The following is a 21319-nucleotide window of genomic DNA, read 5'->3' on the forward strand; positions in this document are numbered from 1 at the left end:
AAGACTTTCCAATAAGATTTCTTACAAAGCAAGGTTCGTCTTTTCCAATTTGCTTTAGAAGTTATAGGATACTAATACTCTAAAAACAGATGAGCGGCTCTCGGATTGCATTATAAAATCTCTTAATCTGCTTCATGACTCACTCAAACCACTTCCTGTGGACGCATCCATGATATATTCAGCTGCCCTTCTACATAAATGCTGTGGTGCTGGAAAATATCTTGCCCCTACATACCATACCTCCAAACCTGACACCGCAGTCGAAGACATCAATATCTTAACTCGATCTAGAAAAGAACTTCAGATCGCCCCGACGACGTCTCTATCTTCTTCTTTTCAACTAATTGTTGATCGCATTGTTGAGTACACCAAACAATGCTATGAGGACTTTCCAGGGAAATCTGATCGAATGTTTTGGTCACAGGCTCACCATTGCGTCTGGATGTTGATCTACTGGGTCTGTGACACATTTGAAGAGTTCTCAGAGTTTTTCCAAGCCATCGGAATTCATTCTCCAAAATTTCATCCAGTATCTGGGGCTTGCTTAATAAAGTCCTCACTGTTAAGGAAAGATACGGAGTTTCCTCAAAAGTTTATTTCATTTATGAACCTAAAGCCAGATTGGACCATCGGTAAAATTGATCTCCTGTTAATTGCCTTGTCCCGCGGTGATGCTGCCGTTTTCCAGGCCATACTAAAAAAGACCGATGAGAACACGCTCAGAATAAATTGGAGACATGCATGGCATCCCGCATTCGAAAGCTTCAAATGGGATATCATGGGTATGCTATTGTCAGCACCCGGAGTAGATCTGTATGACCTTCTCGGTTCACTTTTCGGGTTGGCACACTGGCATAAATGGCGAGAACTACAAATTTTCGCAGATTTACTTCGGTCTCATGGTAAATACCTTGTCCGCTTAAGTGGTTCCGATGCGCCTTATCGCCACACATATGAATCAATTACGGATTGCTGCACTAAGATAATACATAAAGGTGGTTTACATGACCTGAAGATATTTATCGATTGTCTTCAACAACTAGGCATCTCTTCCTATGTTTCATCTACTGGCGAACTGTGGACCCAATCAGCTATATTATCAGCCTTGGCATCTCGAAATCTCTCTATATTGAAACTGCTTTCTGAGACAGGCGTAGTCTCAATTTCCAGGAAGGCCCTAGACAACCATTATTATACGTTCAAGGCAGAACAACGAAGTGATTACGTCTTACGTGTACCTGAATGGCCATTAGATCTGGCAATTGCTTTTGTTTTGGATTTGGAAACTGTCGAATACCTTTGTCGAGCTGGGGCTCGTTTGGGGAAATGGAATGGCACCGATTTTGACGAACCAGAACTCATACGAGAGCTTCGTCTGACTACCTCTGTTTCAGATGCTCGAGCAAAAAGTTGTTATAGGAAAGCCACTTTGTACGAATCATGTTTCTGGGGTAGAGATGGAGTCCGATACTTGGAGAACCATAATGGTAAGATAAAATATCAATCTTTCTTCGATGACTGGCACACAGCGTGGAATATTATATTTGAGAACGACTGTCGGCACCTCTATGATGTGGCGGACGTGTCTCCTGGATTGACGTGGCGCGGCGTCCAAGATGTGCTCTACCGAAACGGTCCTAAGGATATTCCCATCACAGCATCATGGCCTGCCCCGCTTTCGACGCAGGAACTCTGGGATTGTTGGCGATCGGCAGTCATTGATCTCCTTGAAAGAACACACCAAGGAAAGTATGATATAGGTTCTGAATAGACTGTATTTAGTGTGGTACATATTGCCTGCTAGACAGAACATGGTAGTTGGCCAGCTACCAAATATCCCTACTATAAGATTACGTTTGGTACCATTAGATGTTATTTTTCTTTATGAGCACTTTTCAGAATATATTATGGTTGACTACGTCAATTCTTGGCACAGGTAAATGAAGCATCTATTAAAAAGTGATCACCATATCAGTAAACAGCCATATATTTTTGCCACTCGCTACGCTCAGGATGTTGTTTATGGAATGGTTCCAACTGACATCGCTATTATACATTAACAGCTTTGGTTCGTCTAAAAAACTGATACAGCATACTAAATAATAATAGTTGGAGGAGTATCGGTTTTTAAAGCCTTTGAAACCGAGAGAGTATGAGGTTTTTATGAGGCACAGTGGGAGAAAACCGTGGAATAGCAAAAACCGTAGAGAGTAAAGCGTGTAATAAGCTCCATTTGGCGGTGATGATATGTTTATGATTTGAAGAACTGGGGCAAGCAGGAGCAAGGAGAGCAAGCTAGGGTATGACCCAGTGGAAATGTTAACAATACTACAAACCAATGAAGTATGTAGAGGTTTGTCTCCCTGCACTCTTATACTAAGGTCTGGAGATAATGAAAAGCGGCGAAGGAGTTTTAGTCAATGAGGAATGCGTCCAAACTTGGATAGGGCAGCAGTAATTTCTGCTTTACTACATACGTAGACACCTGATCAACTCCGCACGTCATCTTTGTCGTATTTAAGCATATATGTAGGCCCTAAGCGCTCCTTGAATTTGGACTGATGCATCCTTCCCTCTCTATCGACAACTGAGGAATTTATGCGGAACCGGTCCGTTTTGCCCTTTCTCTTGCCACAACATCTTGGGACTGCCAACACCTTCTTTCCTGTATAGTCTGCTGGATTTACCGTAAATAACAGGCAATCATTTGCGTATTCTCCAGCATCATCATCCATTTCGATGATGTTAATTTGCAGCACTTCTGGATCTTCATCATCTTCAACGGGAACGTGGTGATCAAAAGTGACTCCATAGTAATCGATGCATCTGTCAAAATAAGTCAAGGGTCAAAAAATATAAGCAAGAAGCAAAATAGTGCTGCTAAGAAATACCTATAGCACTTACGGCAGCGGCCTTCGGTCTTTCATCACCCAGCCCAGATACTCGTCCCGAACAACCATATCACCCGTAATTTGGCTGCTAACTTCCCGTCCATAGAGCGCTCGATATGTCAACTTTGCAAGTTCGGGACCAGCCGGTTGTGGAAACACCAAAAATCGGGAATCACTGACGTGCCATTGAACATCCGGTAGTAGCTTTTGCACAGACACCAACGGACCTTCGATGCATATCCTCAGTGGTTTCTTCCATGGTGGGAGATGGAAAGGGTGGGCTGGGGTGCGGATGCATGGGGGGATATAAAGCTCGAGAGCCATATTTATAGATGGATTATAACACGCGGTGATAGGGATCTATATGTTTCGGGGAGAAGCCATGATGGATTGGGAGGCATTGTGGTCCGTTTTTAAGTTCGAATTTGAGACATCTTTTAATCAGACACACTGGAATGCGTTGTGTTTGTATTGGTAGCAACCAACATGTTCCAGTCACTGCAGCTGGGTTCCCACTCATTTAAGTCGGGCATTGACATCATGTTGACCTGGGTCAACGTTATAGGTCCAGGCAGTGGGAATGAGGATGCATTTCGTTTTTCTCTTACTAAAAGATCCTATTTCCACCAAATGGGCTAAATCCAACTGAGATTGCGTACAGAGTTTTATTTTAACAATTCTCTAGATGTTATATCTGCAGCTGCATACATGTATTTACTACCTACGGTGGTTCGTATTCATCTGGTCTCTACGATGTCAGCCACATGCAACCATATATATGATCCAATATCCGTTATCCGTTTGAGTCTAGAGAACCCCCCGAAACAATTATCGTAGCCAGCCATTCAATCTGCTTGAATATTAATTATCATTGCTTGCTTCCTCTTCTTTCACACGATGCTTCAAGCCTAATTGTTAATAATCCAAGTGCCAGATCCATCTGCAAGCTCGGCGGAGTGCTGCCCCACGCGGACCGCTCAGCGGACCGGTCCACCATGCCCAGAAATGGAGGGGCATCGAGTAATAGGTAATCGCATCACCGTCACTGCTCGTCCGCAAAGACAAATCCAACCTCGAGCGTCTTTGCCGGAAGCATCTGCCGGATAAATCTCCAGACGTCTACGCGCGATGCGGTGTCTCAGAGAAAGAGACGCGCGAGGCGACCGATTGCCGTTGGAGATGATCGGGCGATTGCCGTCCAAGCGCTGGATAGCCGCGGCGTTCCGTCTCTCCCTGGGCTTGTGATGAGCTGAATACCGCCAATCTGTTGCATCTTGATCGTGTTGGAGTCCAAATCCAACTCTCAAATCACATCTGGTGGATGGTAAGCAATAGCTGGCACTGCTATTCCAATTGGGATGGGTGTCAATCCTGGCCGCATCTTCATCTTCAAGCATGTAAGCTGATCTCTATTAGGACAGCATACAAGTTGACTCATCATGCAGTGTCGGGAAACTGCAAGACCAAGATCCGGAGAGCAAAATGTCCCCAGTGCTGGAGCAACGAACGATGCGATGTGCCAAGACTGTGACTTCCCTCGTGGCCCTCCCCTCTAGCACACATTGGCCCTCAAGCGCCGACATCACATCGTCTGCTACCCAATGAGAGCTAATGCAGAGCACCTTTACGACGTTGGGTCTGGCTGGAATGCCTGGTGCTGGCTCGGGCATCAAGTCACGCGGAATTCAGGCGGCTGCGGTTCGATCGGCAAACCGACTTCGAGAAGCAGGATCGTCTATCTGGTAGCACATCGACAAAGGATGCTTAAACCCCACAAGAGCTGGAGATTCTATTCCTTGGGCATCGCATCTCGGGGGGTTTCCTGCTCCCAATGGGGATACGAATGATACCGATATAACATGGAAAAGAGGGGAAATGGCCCGTCTCTAAATCGAGACAAGCTACCGAGGTCGGGATTCAGCCGCTCTGCGAGTCGAATCGGAATATTACGCTCTTAGACAACTCTTCTGCACATGGCCAAGCAAGCCAGGTTGTCAGCCGCGACAACCGAATCTCCAAAGGATTTCGCTGCATGTGGTCAGCTCGCGATGCGCTGCGTGATGGGCTGCAAACGCAGGCTTAGCTGAAACATGACTCAGACAGATGGGAGGCTGAAGCAGCAGAAGATGGAACCTTGGAAGCCTTCACGTGGATTGAGAGACGCCACTGGACACTACGGAGTACCTTATGCGAAGATCGTGCAACCGCCATCAAACCGCCCGAAGCCCTTGAAAGGAGAAGATCCCCAGAGAGCCAGAGAGCCAGAGAGCATCACCACTAAAGGGTGTTGCACAATATTAGTGATCAGCCACTGTGTCTGGCAATAGTGCAGGGCAATAGTGCAGGGCAATGTGCAGAGGTATCGGGTACAGGCCTCTAGCGCCAAGGGTACCTGCTGGGCGCTGCGAGGGTTGCGTCAGCCGCTGACTCGATGATTGCATCACGCTGCAATCGTCGGAAACTCGGGCCCAGCAGCCCTGCCCCTGCCGGGTTCTTCCGCAGCTCACCTCATGTACCGGCTACTTTCCGCGGAGACTTGTGCAGCCAGCGACACCAAGCTTTATGCAGGCACGCTATTATGTACAACCCCGCTCATCTTTATTCAGCGTCTGCTACTGCAGCACATCACATCTCAATCGAACATCGTGATCGATGGTTTTTTCGCATCAGTCGCACAGGCATGCGGTAGCACCATGTCCGACCCAGCAGGCGATGCTTCCAACTGGGAGCGGTCCGATGCGCGAGCCCGGCCGGCGCCGACAGTCAACACGATCCGCCGCATCCGCCAGGCCTGCACGAATTGTCGGTGCGCGATCTCGCCTCCCCGTCTCTCCGTCTCCCCGTCTCTCCGTCTCTCCTTGTCTCCCAGGCGCCGGCACAGGTCGGGAGTGCCGTTTCAGCTGCCGAACGGAGCTGTCCAGCCTAGGGAGCCTAGGAGCTGTCAATGCCGTGTCGTGAACCATGTAGCTAACCCGTGCGAACCACCTCTACAGACATCGCAAGACCAGATGTTCCGGCGAGCGCCCCCGATGCATGAACTGCCGACGAGTCGATCGCGTCTGTCACTACGAACCCTACTCGGCCACCAACCCCCCGAACGCAGCGTCCAGCAATGGTTCCGTCAAGGGCAGATCGCCGTCTGCTCCCTCTGCAACGTCGACTCTCTTCCCTCGCACCGGTGTCGTTGATGTGAGCTTCACTGTCTCGAATCTGCATTCGCGTTCTGACCATCGATGTAGCCCGAGCTGCTCAACAGGATCAACACCATCGAATCGCAACTAGCCCAGCTGCACAGCCAGGGCTTGATAGGTTTCTTGTGCGTCACCTTTGTGTCAATAGAGCTACAAGTTCACCGCTTGCTAATGCTTCTCAAGAAATGGCGAAGGTCGAAATGGATCGGTTGCTTTCCCGGATCTGGCAGCATCCTCCAGCTACCAGGAACTCTCGCCAGAGTTCACAGAGCCATCACCGCCTCAGCAGCAATTCCCACCTTCCGTCCCCGAAACAACAGAGCCCGTACCCGATATTTCGAATGCAATGTGCGTTTCCTTACCATTGTCTACACCTTGGGATTATGCATCAGAGCTAGCTAACTCCCTAGCAGGAGGTTTACCACCGCGCCGCCTCCCCCAGTCATGGCTCACCTCATCGACACTTATTTCCTCCACGTTCACAACCAGCCATACACATATTTTCACGAGCAAAGCTTTCGAGAGAGACTAAACTACGGCGTTGTACCCAAATGTTTACTCTTCGCCATTTTAGCATCAGCCCTCAAGTTCTCAGATTCAGACTACTTTGCAGGATGTAGACGCGAAGCTACCGAAGCATATGCTAGAGAGGCGTGGCTGGCTCTCCTCAATGACCACCTAACCGTCGAAAACAACCCTAGTTTACAGGTCGCACAAGCTAGTAATATCCTTGGCGTGGTGGACTTTACATGTAAGTCGTGTTTTGATAATACACGATTAAGCAGGGTTTTTTTTGGCTGACTATGGATATCCTTCAGGTGGTCGTACTAGCTCAGGGTGGCTCAAGATTGGCCTTGCTGTCCGCATTGCCCAAGACTTACAGCTAATGAAGGAACCTAAAAATACATTGAGCCCCATCGAACAAGAGGAGCACCGCCGAGCCTTTTGGTCAATATATCTGCTCGATAAGCTAGTCTCAGTTGGTCAAAGCCGGCCGCCGGCTATATCTGAAGAGGACATACACGTTCAGCTACCCGTAGACGAGGAGACATTCAGAAGGGGCATCTGGAAGAAAACACCGACGCTCCACCAGCTTATCAACTGGAAGTCAGAGGGGGACGTTGCAGTCAACAGCACTTTCACTCAAACGATACTCGCCGCCACAGCTCTTGGACGATGCGTACGATATGTCCTACACGGGCGAGAAATTGACGAGATGCCGCCTTGGGATCCCAGGTCCGACTTCACATTACTAAATACCTTCCTACTCCTCATCGATCATCACCTCCAAGTAGAGACCATCCCCATCCCTCAGATTGTGGAGCAGTATCGCAAGCCCGACGGCACGTTGGATTTCCAGTCTCTTGAACATGTTGTGTTTGCTCGCATCACTTTCCACACTGCCCACTGTCTGCTCAATCATCCATTTCTTCTCCGAATGAGACTCCAGAAAGGAAACTGCAAGGTGCCACCAAAATTCTTGACCCGCTCATTCGAAGTCAGCTGTGATCATGCTCGAGCAATATCTTCCGTGGTAGAAGACGCCATCGCCTCTGGCTGCCACGTACAATCCTCATTTTATGCATACGCCTCCATTCTTGCTGGTGGTATTCTCTCCTTGGCTATCCATATCGACCAGGAAAAGGGACAAGTCACGGACCCAGAACTACTAAGTCATTACCAAAAAGCCATTCACATCTTGGAACGGGTGGGGAGAAGGTGGGATCATGCTTCGAAAATGGTGAGTCTGCGTTACCTATTCCCCTATATATGTTTTTCAAATTATTAACATCCCACCTGCTATTTCAGCATCTTCAATTAATGCTCTTCGACGCCAACTATCACTCCCTGTCTGCCCTTCTGGACTCGACATCTCCGGAGGTTGATCCAAAGCTGGAAGCTGCTTTATGGCTGATGGTCGATTACGTGGCCATGTCCGCACTCAACGAAAATGCATTGACACCGCCCCCTCTATCGACCGATACGTTTCTGAGCCCGCTCGATTCTCAAATGAATATTGAGAATAACGATGGGTTCACGGGCATGCCGCCCGATGCGAATACTGATCCGAACGTTGCGTTTCTTGGTAATGGTAGCGTGCCACTATGAAAATGGCTTTTGATTTGTCTTGATATATGACAAATGGTGAAATGATGTAAAACTCCTTTTGGATTCAGCAGTATGACTTATGCACATATCAATTTGGGAAAATCGACAATTAGGTAGTTTCGCATGTTTGGCGCCTCTTCGGATCAGAATTTTATGATATTAATGCAGCAGTGCTTCTATTAGCGCTCGTTCATTGCGAATATCTCCTTGTAGAGCTCTCTCTTTACTAGTGTTGGACTACATGGTCAATCGTAGATGTCAAGCAAATGTTTGTTGACGAAATACGTAAACAAAGATGTCTTTATTTTCATTCTATGTTTATCATTCATCAAGGCTTGCTTGTCTATATAACCTCTAGCTCACGACGTGCTTGTTTACATACATGGACTGGACGTTGCAGAAGCTCTTGATTCCGTTGATTCCCCACTCGGCGCCGATGCCACTCTCCTTGTGGCCGCCAAAGGGCACATTGGGGTTGATCTCAAAGTGTGTGTTGATCCAGACAGTGCCGGCTTCCATCTCGCGGCCAATTTTGGCGGCCTTTTCGATGTCGTTGGACCAGATTGAGGCGCCGAGACCCATGGTTGTGTTGTTGGCACGGGCAATGACTTCTTCTTCAGTGCTCCATGAGAGGAGAGGGACGATGGGACCTAAGAAGCAGAACAAGTTAACATAACTGAACGCCTTTTTCATTATCAGGCAGGCTTCTTACCGAAAGGCTCCTCGACGACAATTCGGGAGTTCTCGGGGGGTCGGTCAATGACTGTAGGGGCGATGTAGTATCCGTTGGTGGCAGGCTCAATCTTGCCACCGACGGCGACCTTCCAGCCCTGCTTCTCGATATCATCGAAGAAGGTCTTGACACGATCATACTGCATCGAGTTTTGGAGAGGGCCGTGGGTGACGCCAGCCTCAGCACCGTTGCCGAGAGTGTATGCCTTGATGTGCTTGACCATGGCGTCTCGGAACTGCTCGTAGATGGACTCGTGGACGTAGATGCGCTTCAGGTTCAAGCAGACCTGTCCAGAGTTCATGAAAGAGTAGAGGGCAACCTATTTGCTGTCAGTATTTCGACATCTAATTTAGAGTAAATTTCAACGCTGCAGAATGAGGCAATACCTTTTCGGCGACCTTGTCAACATCTACATCTGGGAAGACGATGGCTGGGTCATTTCCGCCTCTATCACATTGTCAGATAAACTCCCATCAAGATGGACCAAAAGAAGGAAGTCTTACAGCTCAAGGGTCACTCTCTTCAGAGTCTTGGATGCACTCTGCATAACCAGCTTTCCGGTCTGTGTTGAACCTGTAAAGCTAATCTTGTCGATGCCGGGGTGGCTTGTAAGCCACGGGCCAAGGTTGTCATCTCCGCTGAGAGACTGGACAACACCAGGAGGGAAGAACTGCTGTGCCAGCTCAACGATCTTCAGGCCACAGTAAGGTGTGAAAGGTCTGCACAATAAACTGTTAGATGAAGTGTTCTTGTAGTATGATTCTTTTTGAGGTAAAGCTTACGATGGCTTGACGATGATGACGTTTCCTGTGAGCAGAGCAGGGGCCATCTTTGAGGTTGTCAGCAGGACGGGGAAGTTCCAGGGGATGATGGCCGCTACGACACCTAGAGGCACGTATCTTGTGATGACAGTGTGCCTCTCGTCGTCCTCAATGACATCTTCGGGGATATTGATGTTGGCCATTCCCCTAAGCCACGCAACAGCCGCCGTGGTTTCGCCATCTGCCTGGGGGATCTAGGAATAGATCAGCACAAAATAGCCATCATAAGTAGTTTCGGTAAGTACTCACAGGCTTTCCTTGTTCTGAAATCAGAAGATCACGGAACTCAGCATGTTGCTTTTCAAGAGCATCTGCAAACGCCAGCACGGCGGCTTTGCGCTCCTCATAAGGGACCTTGGACCACGTCTTGAAGGCCGCCTTTCCGGCAGCAACTGCATTGTCAAGGTCCTCCTTGGTGGCTAGAGGGACTTCAGCCTTTGCCTTGAGAGTTGCGGGGTTGATGCCATGGCGGGTTGTTGCCGTGGGTGCACTTTTGCCGTTGATGATCTGGACGAAGCCGCCCTGGAAGTCCAGGGCATTGGTGCTGGGTTCGGTGGCTGAGGGGGCCATTGTGAGTATAGATTAAGATATTGAAAACTTGCTGTCAAGGACTACGAAAGAGAAAGAGAAAAAGAAAATTTTGGAGAGGGGTTTTGGGCTGAACTCGAGCTTATGTTGGGTTATCAACAAGCCAATTTATGCAACACCAGTCAAGGCTCCCTTGCATATTCCCTCGTCATATCGTGCCAATCAACCAATCCAGTCTGCCTGCAATCCTACCCTCCCGCAGGGCTAGATTGCGGTCCGTAGCACAGGGCGTCGGCCACGGAGCCATTGGAGCCATTGAGCGTGGCTTGCCACGACACGGGCGTATCATCTCCTCTTCCTCCTCCTCTTTGCTTGCAAATTCAGGACTAATCGCTGACGCAAGATATTACAAACATATCTTTTTTTTCGTACGCTTCCCAAAAGAGAAACTATTGCCCCTCCCTCAGCCTCGTGTGCCCCAGATCAAACCGCCGCCTTGCAAAATGTTGAGCGGACCGCAGGCCCAGCGATTGGTGACACGGACCGAGACGTGTCTCAGCCAATGAAGTCGTTCTCAGCTCGCCGGACGACCTTGATCTCTGTGGGGTAGCGGCGCCCATCTGACGCAACAAGAGTTCCGAGCATCTTTGTCTAAAGTTTAGTGCAGCGGGAGCTAAAAAAAGACTGGAAGAGCTAACGGATGCGGCTTCACTCGATTCGTATAATAGAGAGCAAGCTGTATCGCCACATACCGTATTAGGCAATTTCCTGAGAAAATAGCGATGGGTTAGGGCTTCACTTTTCTTGTTTGAACGGACAGTTTGTACGTGGGAAATCCCCAACGCTCCACTTGTTTGCGCGAGACATGTGGTTCTAATCACGGGGTAACGCGTCGAGATCTTTTGGATTCTATGGGGATTTGAGATTGTGGGGTACAGGTGAGATTGAATCTTCGGATACGGACCCGATATCGCAATTAAGAGCTGGCAAAAGAGAAGGGAATCGAAGATGGTGGATTGTGTGTTACGTACAGCATGGTCACAGCTGAGGCAAGAAGAAGATTGCAACAAGAAAACATGAGGAATAGCTCCCATGTATTGGTATTTCCTAAACTAAAGGCCGTTGTAATATCCATATGCTATGGATCCGTGTATCCCAAAAACGCCAGTATAAGCAGTGACTCTTGAGCCAGTACTCTCATGCTTATGATTGTTTCATTTAACAAACAAAAAACTCATTGACAACGTCCAACCCCTCTCCGGGATATTGTAGAAAGCTATCCGCCCTGTAAGGCTCAGCCACCAACCAGCATGTCGCGGCCTCCAAGTCCTTGAGCCAGCCCTGGTCCACCATGAGATAGTCTTCCGCTGCCTCGGGCGTCTCTTCCGGGCTGTCCTCTTTATCCCATTCAAGGGACTCTCTCGACAAATCAGCGCCTGCGTAAATGTCATGCATGGACTGCATGAGCTTCCTACTCTGGCGATAGCTGTTCTCGGTGGCGCAGCCCTGAAGATGGCCCTTTAGCTCCAGGAGATAGACGCTGGCAGTTGAGACAGCAATGTTCGCCGCCATGCTAGGGAGCAGTCGATCGAGGCCGTGGTCGTAAATGTTCTTTGAGATTTCTTCTATTCGCTTGGCAGAGTGCTGCATGTAAATCTTGCACATCTCCTTCTCCATCGTGGACGCAGTTGGCTCGTTTAGCAACACCATGAACCGCGAGCGGTAAAGGCACAACACTGCCGTGTAGTAAATCATGTGTAAGACTGCGCGATCCAACGAAATGCTTGTATTGCCATCCTTGCCAATGTCGTTGTTCGAGATGGGTCGATACGAGACGCTCTCAGGCAAGCCGTCTCTCCATTCCAGCAGGTCCCGGATGTATGTGGTGAATTTTTGCTCGCCATCCGGCGTCATCTTGCGGGCCTCGGAGAAGTTGGAAAAGTTGTCGTGAGGGGCCACGTACATGCTGCTCGACAGGAAGCTCATGGATCTGCAAAGAGTCGCCTGCGCAACGCACATGCGAGCCAGCTCGGCGCGCTTCTTGCGGCTCTTGACGTAGACGCACATGGCCTCGAACTTTGCGTGGTCGTCGTCGCTGCGGATCTGCTCCGGCTGGAAGTCGGCCTCTTCAAGCATCGAGACGTGGAAATCGCCGTCTTTGATACGTGGCAGCCGCTTCATGCCTAGGGAGAGCAGCCGGTCGCGGATGAAGCAGCACCACCAGACCCGACGGCGCAGCCTTTGCTTTCGTTTCGACAGGTTGGGCTTGTTTACGGATGGCTCCAGGTGCAGTCCTGCTGCAAAGGCGTGAGAAACAGCGGCATCGATCCAAAACCATGTCTTGCCGTGCTCGTCAGAGGCATCTTGCCATGAAGTGATGAGCAGCAGCGATTGCGTGAGGACCATCTGATCCAGCTCGCAGTTATACTTGTATAGGAGCTATCAAACGGCATTAGCAACTGAACAAAGCACATCATGTAAGAAATTAAGGACAAACTTACCCGAACTCGCTTCATGAAAGCTGTGCGAGCCTGCTTGCGCGTCGGATATCCGCCATTTCTGAGGTGCTCCAGCTCTACATGTGCCGTGCCAGCGGCAAGGACAGCCTGCAGCAACAGCAAGCTAACCTGTCCCGCTGACCCATCATGTGTCTCTACAGAGTGCAGGAAAGCATCCAGATCCAGTGTAGGAACATATGGATGCACGTATTCGAAGAATGCACGGAGAAGGGCGTTTTGTAGAATGCTGTCTGGTAGATCCAAGGCGCCCTCGGAATGCAGATACTCCATGTCGTCTGGAGGCAGGCTGGTCAGGGGCCTGACATACTTGGGCAGATCAAAGGTATCAACATCATCCGACAATGAATCCTGTGGAGACTTGTCTGAATCGATGTCTGCTTTGAGAAGCTCCAAATCCTCCAGGGAGATGGGCGCATCCAAGGAGTCAATGGCAAACTCCTCCAGCAGGTTGCATGCGCCGTCTTTGAATTCAAGCTCCTTTGAAGCTCCTGACTCAGGTGCAGCCACAGCAGGAACGGGCTTTCTTCTCCGTCTAGAGGTCATTTGTTAATAAACACTGCCATTTCTTATCAATTAATCAATGTCTAATACATACCTTCTGGCACGTCGAGCATGTGTAACACACTGCTGTCCGTTCCATTGGCAGTTGCCGCATGGTGATCTGACTGTCACATCACATCTGACCTTTCTCGCTCTGCACGCAAGACAGGCTTTGCTAGCTCTCCGCACAGGCTGCTTAGACGAATGCGGCTCCGGACTAAGAGAGCTGCTGTCGGACATTGTGTCCAAGGCGGTGCTAAACTGCTCGAGGGTATCCATCTGTAGGGCTAGTGCAAGGAACTGACAAGCGGTATTCGGTTTAAGCACATATAGCCGAGGTCTGGTAGTTACGAGATGCGGGCTTGGGATATATTTAAGCATCTTGCCCTCGAGTGCTATCCGATGCCGGGTCTCAGTCGACTCTTCCGGAGGGCCCCGGCTTCGGTCCGGAGCCCCACCCTACGTCCACACTTGGCCACCACAAAGCGGTCCGCCACCTGATCCCCAGATTCCCCAGATCATGAGCTAGAAGGCGCGGGGCCCGAGCTTCCAAGAAGACCGTCTTCCCCTGATTGTGATTTGTTGGTACTAGTGATGAGAGCTGGGGAAATGGGGAAATGGGGTGATAAGTTATTAAGAACATGTATGTAGTCGGACTGCGGCCCGGGATCAATAACCTCGGATAACCCGAGTTGGTCTGGAAGCTATCCGTGTCCTCGACCGAGAGCTACTGTACGGTACAATAAAGTGGGAATAGGGCCCAGCTTTACGTATTAACACTTCATAATCTAGATTGATCTCAGTTGCCACCAAATGCTTCCTATACATCCACTCAACTCCTATTCCATCTCTCCTCACCATGATGTCTCAAGACGAACACAGCACGAACGAGCGGTAGATCTACGGACGGATATGATGGAGGCAGCGCTACCAGCATACACCAAGCCACAGCTTCGAGACCAGCATTCGATCTAGTCTTCTTAGTTTGAAGTCCACGGAGCGCCTCCCCCTCCGCACCTCTCAGGGCAGTTGCCCTCGGCCCGCTCTCTCTTGAAGCTCCCGACTTGTGCTTCATGACAGCGAAAACATCGGCCCGCAGCAGCCGAAGAGGCTGTTTTGACAGCTCATCTAGTGCTTCTTTTAAGGCTACGAAGCCGGGAGAGAAATATCGTGTGACTGACTCAGGACCCTGAAAATACTCTGAAAACACTCAGAGGTGAGCGGCTATGGCTTTTCTGGGACCAATCTGGATTTTCTTCTCCGGCTCAGTCCGGCATTTCTCGCAAACTGTGATACCGCCCCTCGTAATAAGGATACACTGGATACTGTCGTGAAGAATGCCGCGCCCGAGGGACTTTTGTCTAACGGGGTTTATCAGTTGAAACATAGTCCAACTGCCAGCCCTATCAGTCACACGACTCTACTGCTAGGGATAAGCATACAGATCTCATACAATGACAGCTGCTTTTTATTCGCCTAAAAAATGCACTCTATTCTATTTCGCTGACCACTACTGGGCATGTCATTAGCAGCCTCCCTTCCTTTCTTCTCTATAAAGTCTCTATTCCCTCTTTCTCTCCCACCCGTCCTCCCCTTCTTTGAGAAACTCTTTCCCTCCCTTCAGCAGATCAGTCACTCCTGGAATGGCGTTCTCCATCCAAAATTGTGTCCCATTGGGCCTAGCCAGCTCTTGACCAACCTTGCCGCCGTCTTCATGCACAAGCCACCTTTCATCGACGGTCCCCAGGAAAACATCGACGGTGCTACTATCATCTGTGGATCGCCAAACCAATGAGGTTCCGCACCGCTTGCAGAATCCTCTATAGCGGCCAGGTGATGATTCATATTCGTCGTATGTTTCATGTGTGTGTAAAGGCGGCTCCAGCTGGTCCGGGAGCACAATGATGAATTGCGCAATGAGGGACGACGTCCACTTTCGACACATTGTGCCTGTCAACTCGTTAGCATGAATATAACAGCTGATATGAATGCGTAACAAGTGAAGCCATCTTGACCACACCTGAAAACCTGGCATTTCTAAAAATAGGCCACACCTACATTGACAAGCTGATGACTAAAACAAGGTCGAAGTAAGTCATGTGTTTTCAGGTGGCATAAATTTATTCCTTGAGAGCATACCTGAGGCGGCCATGGGGTCTCACTAGACGCAGATATGGAGTAGCGGACCGAGCCGCAAAGACATCCTCCCGTAATAACATCAGGGAATCCCATCTTGATAGAGTTTTCTCTTGATACTACGCAATCAACTGAACAATTCATAGCGTTCGTGTTGTTTTGTTTTAGGCTTGTATCTTTATCATGACAATAAGATCCTGCCGCATGGTGTAATGTGGACCTGTCATACTCCGACTCTCGATTTCGGCGAGATCGGACAAATCGGCTCAAGCCAGTTCCACCCGGACGAATACCCGCACGAACAAGACCGTTGCTTTGTCCGTGATAAAACGAGGATCAAGCGCGGCCCCTCATCGACGAATCAAGGTTGCTCCGTAAGCTTCCAAGATATCTCATTGATGCCATTTATTTAAAGAAATCTTAATAGATTAACGCACAACTCAGTCTTACACACTAATTGCCCATTTCTGATAATCGCTGAATTGTTGAAATAAAAACGAGGCAAAAGGACCTTCACTTTATGTCAAAAGAATACTCCATAGCCCGCCGCAAATCCAAATAGTAAATAAAAGAGCCGGCTCAAGATTGAATTACAACAAGCAAAACCGTTCTCAGTAACCCCTCTGCTTCAACTCTGCCTCTGTCCAATCCCACAGCCTCTTTTGCATATCAGCATCGGCGGCGTACTTGTTCTTGCTCTCTAGTTGTCCCACGGGCACGTAGAATCCTCCCTGTTGAAGCTTGCTCTTGTCCACAGTAGATGCCCAAAGCTGGGTCAAGGCGCCGTATGCAACGTCGTGGTACAAGATGGGGCCAAAGAAGCGCAAGAGGTTTCTGAGGAAGAAGCTGTTTGTGGTAGTTGTCACATACAGGTCTGTCTGGATCATTCCAGGATGTAAAGACACCGATGTAAGTTCGGGGTGTCGCTTGGCTAGTTCAGCAGCGAAAAGTATGTTGGCAGCTTTGGACGCGCTATAGGATGTCCATTGGCCTTGTGCCGACAGCTTTTCGGTTGATATCATCGTCTCAAACGCTGGCGCAAACGTAAGTCCATTAGATGCGGTGGACACGACGCGTACATCAGGGTTATACTTGGTTACGGTTTGCTTGAGCACAGGGAGCAGCTTCTTTGTGAAAAGAAAGTGGCCGACATAATTGGTACCGAGTTGCAGGTCAAGTCCGTCATCGGTTTTTCCCGGAGGCTGGTTCATGATTCCGGTATTGAGAAACAGCAGATCAATCCGGTCGGTATTGCGAGTAATTTCCTCCGCTGCGGCAGCAGCCGATGCCAGGTTGCTTAGGTTGAGTTTCACAAACTCAATGTCCGCAGGTTTGGACAGTGTGGAGTTGATGGACGCAATGGCATCTTTGGCCTTGGCCTCGTTTCTCGTGGCGAGGAAGACTTTTTTCGGCGAGTGCTTGCATAGTTGCAGTACGGTCTCTTTGCCAATTCCCGCGTTTCTGTTCATCATTATGTTAGCCAAACTTGACTCTCTTAATCTGAAGATTTGAAAGGCTCAACTTGCCCTCCAGTAACCACAATCACCCTCCCTTCTTGAGAAGGGATATCCCTTTCGGGAGAAAATCGACCCCAGCCCATCTTCAGTTTTAATGCTCGATTTTGTTCAAGATCAATTAATTATAGATTGCTTTGTATATTGAAGCAATGTTTGTCTTGATAAAAACTCTCTTATGAAAGAGAGGGGGACTGCCTTATAACACATTTCAACGTTACCCCATTCGGGCATGACGATTTCATCGTCATTAGTTCGCGTACATAGAATGCGAATATAGCATACTCGTTTCGTATTGGTCTGCTGAATATTAAGTTGCGGAGATTCATAGCTGTCGGTAAAGTAACTACTTTTGTTGTGGTCATATTGATGCTAAAGTTATCGGACGACTCACATCCACCAATAGGGTCGGACATAAGCCCTGTGTCCGTTTAAAGACTGAATCCAACCGCATAACTTTGAGGGACATGGTGCAATTTCCACCCTATCAATTGCCAATACGTGTTTATCTGGATATTGATAACAGTCTTCTTCATTACATCACTTCACTTCACAAACAGGTTCCAATTCATTAACAGATTGCTCCAGACACCCAAGACCCTCCTGGTCGCCATAAAATACAAAGATTCGGCAAGCCGGGGAGTAGACCAAACCCGACACTGACGCCCGGTTGAATAGTAGCTGATTGCATTAGTCCAGTTGAATAATTACTAGACTTGCACCAGCTGACTGTCAGTTGACTCTTCATCAAGTGGCTAAACTGTAATCATGTCAGAAAACTATCTCAATATGACAGCATACGCAATGTTAAGCATGCCGGGCCCAAATGTTATCTTATGGCAGGCTGTCTTGCGCATTTTTGTATTCTTCTTGGCTTCAGTTCCATCTTGGTTTATCTAGTCCAGTTGAACAACATTGTTCGTTAACTTCATCAGCATAGTATATTCCTAGTTCTACATGCACGCTACGTATTTCTTCCTTTCATTTATTCCGCTACCTACATAACGAGAAGTATATACCATCAAGCCATGGTATTACTTGTCTCTCTTCGGGTTTATTGGTTAATTCCCTCTTGTTCCCATTTGGCAGAATGTCAAGTGTGGTAAGATGAAGCCCACCACTAGGCAGAGTACTACCCAGCTCAAGGGTCAAGCACTTGTTTAGTTCCGCTTTCAGTTGAGACAAAGTCCGACCAGTTGGTTGCTGAAAGTGGAACTAATTGGTTAATTCACACGGGTTTAGGGAAGTAAAGGGGTATAATAAAAGGGCATGACTTGATCATTTAAAAGTCGCATATGCAGGTATAAGACGTTGCTCGCAACCTGACCGTTCAATCCGCTTGGGATTCATCCTCTGAACCGATGCCAGCTCTAGCAAAGAGGTCCGCAGCATCTGGGCTTGAAAATCTAAGAATCTGATAGATTGGCCATCTTGATACAGCAACTCTTTGATGCAAAAAGATTTGAACCTACTTTCATTACGTTGGTGTCCCGCGAGAAGTCTGCATCAGCGGCTGGGGATGATGAGCACAGCAGCGCCGTGGTTCGGTAGTCTCACACTTCATCGGGCTTTTTTGAATACACAAAAATTTCGCAGAGTTTTTGCCTCTCCCCTCAGGAAATTATCATCACGATAAAAATGCCATCAACAGCCCGACCTTAGAACAAGTCCTCTGCGTGAGACACCAACAGTGTCTGTTCACATTTAGAGCTACCCTAGAGCAAACCGGTGAACTGCCACGCGCATCGTGGAACCAAAATACGTGCATGGCCATCTTCATAAACTTGGACGTTACCAATCTATTCAAGTCAAGACACTCTATACGAATCCATTTGCCAACTACATAATTGGCTATCTTTGGAAGTCCGGTGAGATGCATTCTGAACTCCATTTGGGGAACTGCTGCTAAAAATCAAATTGATGACTGCACTGCTAGTATCAACCTCGCTACGCGTACTATAGATTGTCATTGAATGTAAAGCATAGTGCTCGCTTATGAGCCGAAATTCTATAAAAAACCACTCGGCAAATTTAAAGTTTGCTCATTTGCTTTGGATGCGGTTCCTCCTCGTCGTGGAGAAAAACGATTGCCCCCCCAAGAGGGAAATGGCCGCCGTTTGGAGTAACATCGTACGAGAGAGAGATGTGGCTTTGCGGCTGTATCATTTCACAGCATGAGCTCAGACTGCTCGTACATGTGTCACCAAATCATCTGTCTTGTACAAGCATTCTTTGGTTCAGATCACATGTAAGCGAACAGCTGGATGAATTTGGCCCATTTTACTCCGTATGTTGGTACCAGCTGCTTCGTGTTTTCGCTTTTAAGATTGAAGCTACCTATGCGTAGAGAATGCCGCCATCTTGGCTGATGAACGATCGTGTCGTGATATAACTTTAAATTACTCCGTCGCACTATTCTACACCCCGTATTTACAAACCAGATTACACACAGCAGCGACAATTTTAATACGGAGTGCTTGACACTCTGAATCCCCGCCAAAGGGACGCGCCGCTTGGAGGCTTTTTTTAGAGTTTTGTTATCATCGATCATACTCCGATCATACTATTGCTAGCATATAGTGGTAGTAGCAGTTTCTCTGGGGAAGCGAGCGATGAAAAAGCCACCGCGACTGGCATTGACTTGCTCCATGTGGTAAACAATCGCCAGGACGGGATCCCGCTGTGGCTGAGCCTAAAATGTCGAGGTGCGCTATCAACACCTTATCGCGAGCCGTTACAGTGGTTTGCAGCGATCACAGGCCCGTATCACAGCAAAGGTTGGGCGGCCCCTGCAGAGTGCTGCCGTGCTAAGGCTCAATAAGGGGCACTAGAGCACTGGGCTAGGCGATTAGCGTACAAGTCAGTGTTGGTCTAATGCAGGAACCGAAACGTGGCTCATCAATTGTCCAAATCTCCTCCCCTCACCATCACCACTCGCTGGCAGGAGAGTATCAATCACACACAGTACTCAACTCGAGCTCCAAGCATACGCATAAAGTACGTCGCCCCTTTTCAGCCTTTTTTACTCGCTTCTGCCGGCAAACAAGAAAAAATAAAAAATAAAAAAAAACCGGATACCACCACGGCTGCTGCTGTCGCCTCCCGTCCGTGTCTGGCTTGGCGACTTCTCCGATTTGTTTCGTCTGCTCCGCTACGCGACCCCTTCATGATTAATGTCTCTTGATGTTCAGCTGCGCCCCCCCTTTATGACGATCCCTGTCCGCTCGCCCCATTGTTTAGCCTGACCCATTTCGCTCAATTAATGCTTCCGAAACTTTGCCCTCTGTCGTCCTCCACACATAGCGAGGCTCGCCTTTGCCTTAGCGGGTGACGGTCCTGGATTGACGCTTGCCATCCCGCCAATGGGCGCAGCAGCTGTAACATCAAGGACGAGCAGGATCTACAAGTGCATCGAGCGGTGCGAGAGATGATGGGTACGAGTGGGATTCCTGTGGAGGAGTGACCGTCGACATTTCCCTGATTTCAGGATGGTCGCCAAGGCCCTAGGAAGCATGTCTTCTCCCCTCCTCTTTCGGTACAGCAGTTTGCAGAGCAACATGCATATCTCCGCCTGCTTCTATCCACCAGAGATGACGGTGAAGCCAACGCTTTGAAAGAAAGGAATGCGAAAAAAAAAAAGGAGCTCGGATAGCTGCGCTTATCCAGGTTCTCCTCAGGCTTGCGAAGGCGATATTGCAGGAAGAAGGCATGATGGAAGCAAAATACAAGCTTCGCGGCCTAGCTCTTTAGCGTGAAGAAAGTCGAGTCTAATGCCACCGAGCGCTCCGTATCGTATTCCGCTGCAACACTCGGCCGGTTGGAACTGCACAAGCTCGAAGCTTGAGGCCTCTCTGGCACACGTCTAGTCGCCACTACGTGGAGGAGGAGGTGAGAACGTGAGAATCTGGCGCCCCTGGTCGCCTTCATTTGCTCATTTCCTCTGTGCACCCATTTACCCACTGCCGCGGCTTGGCCCAAACAGACGCAGCAAGAGCCGTCATACTGGCGCAACCTTGTGGCCGTTTGACTTATCCGAGCGACGCCATACTCGTACAAGCATGGGACCCACGCCAGCGCCATGGATGGCTTGGGTTGGTCGTCTTGTTCGCTCATCCTCCGCTATCCACACGCGCAAGGCAGGGAACGCCGATTAAATTATACATAATGCTCCCTAGGCCAGCTCCCTCTGCCTCATAGGTCTCCCTCCTTCTCGCCCACGTCGCTCCCTTTCTTTGTCCAACTGTTTTCAATCTTTGTTTCTTTTTCGTTTTCTTAATACAGCCTCTTTGCCGGTCATTCCTTACGCCGGCAATTGTTTGGCGTTGCATATATTCACT

The 21319-nt window shown here is 48.9% G+C and overlaps 6 protein-coding genes across 6 annotated transcripts; 1 reads left to right on the forward strand and 5 right to left on the reverse strand.

Moving 5' to 3' along the window:
* Positions 1–2489: 2489 nt before the first annotated feature.
* TRIVIDRAFT_218286 (uncharacterized protein) lies at positions 2490–3215 on the reverse strand (the record flags this gene model as incomplete). Its single annotated transcript, XM_014104853.1, has 2 exons — positions 2490–2826; positions 2905–3215. The coding sequence occupies 2 exons, from the start codon at positions 3213–3215 to the stop codon at positions 2490–2492; spliced, it is 648 nt and encodes a 215-aa protein (XP_013960328.1).
* Positions 3216–5584: 2369 nt separating this feature from the next.
* Positions 5585–8389, forward strand: TRIVIDRAFT_176452 (uncharacterized protein; the record flags this gene model as incomplete). The annotated part of the gene is made up of 7 exons (XM_014104854.1): positions 5585–5697; positions 5885–6071; positions 6137–6200; positions 6313–6430; positions 6499–6803; positions 6901–7823; positions 7892–8389. The coding sequence occupies 7 exons, from the start codon at positions 5585–5587 to the stop codon at positions 8189–8191; spliced, it is 2010 nt and encodes a 669-aa protein (XP_013960329.1).
* An 85-nt stretch (positions 8390–8474) lies between these two features.
* On the reverse strand, positions 8475–10344 carry TRIVIDRAFT_82254 (uncharacterized protein; the record flags this gene model as incomplete). The annotated part of the gene is made up of 6 exons (XM_014104855.1): positions 8475–8841; positions 8904–9243; positions 9311–9371; positions 9428–9643; positions 9707–9939; positions 9995–10344. The coding sequence occupies 6 exons, from the start codon at positions 10313–10315 to the stop codon at positions 8546–8548; spliced, it is 1467 nt and encodes a 488-aa protein (XP_013960330.1).
* Positions 10345–11336: 992 nt separating this feature from the next.
* TRIVIDRAFT_229239 (uncharacterized protein) lies at positions 11337–13572 on the reverse strand (the record flags this gene model as incomplete). The annotated part of the gene is made up of 3 exons (XM_014104856.1): positions 11337–12712; positions 12775–13324; positions 13388–13572. The coding sequence occupies 3 exons, from the start codon at positions 13570–13572 to the stop codon at positions 11492–11494; spliced, it is 1956 nt and encodes a 651-aa protein (XP_013960331.1).
* Positions 13573–14893: 1321 nt separating this feature from the next.
* Positions 14894–15564, reverse strand: TRIVIDRAFT_63451 (uncharacterized protein; the record flags this gene model as incomplete). Its single annotated transcript, XM_014104857.1, has 3 exons — positions 14894–15282; positions 15391–15406; positions 15472–15564. The coding sequence occupies 3 exons, from the start codon at positions 15562–15564 to the stop codon at positions 14894–14896; spliced, it is 498 nt and encodes a 165-aa protein (XP_013960332.1).
* A 515-nt stretch (positions 15565–16079) lies between these two features.
* On the reverse strand, positions 16080–17068 carry TRIVIDRAFT_188510 (uncharacterized protein; the record flags this gene model as incomplete). The annotated part of the gene is made up of 2 exons (XM_014104858.1): positions 16080–16929; positions 16995–17068. 2 exons carry the CDS (start codon positions 17066–17068, stop codon positions 16080–16082), a joined length of 924 nt encoding a protein of 307 aa, XP_013960333.1.
* Between the last annotated feature and the right edge of the window lie 4251 nt (positions 17069–21319).

Source organism: Trichoderma virens (assembly GCF_000170995.1).
Source record: "Trichoderma virens Gv29-8 chromosome Unknown TRIVIscaffold_2, whole genome shotgun sequence".
NCBI lineage: Eukaryota > Fungi > Ascomycota > Sordariomycetes > Hypocreales > Hypocreaceae > Trichoderma > Trichoderma virens.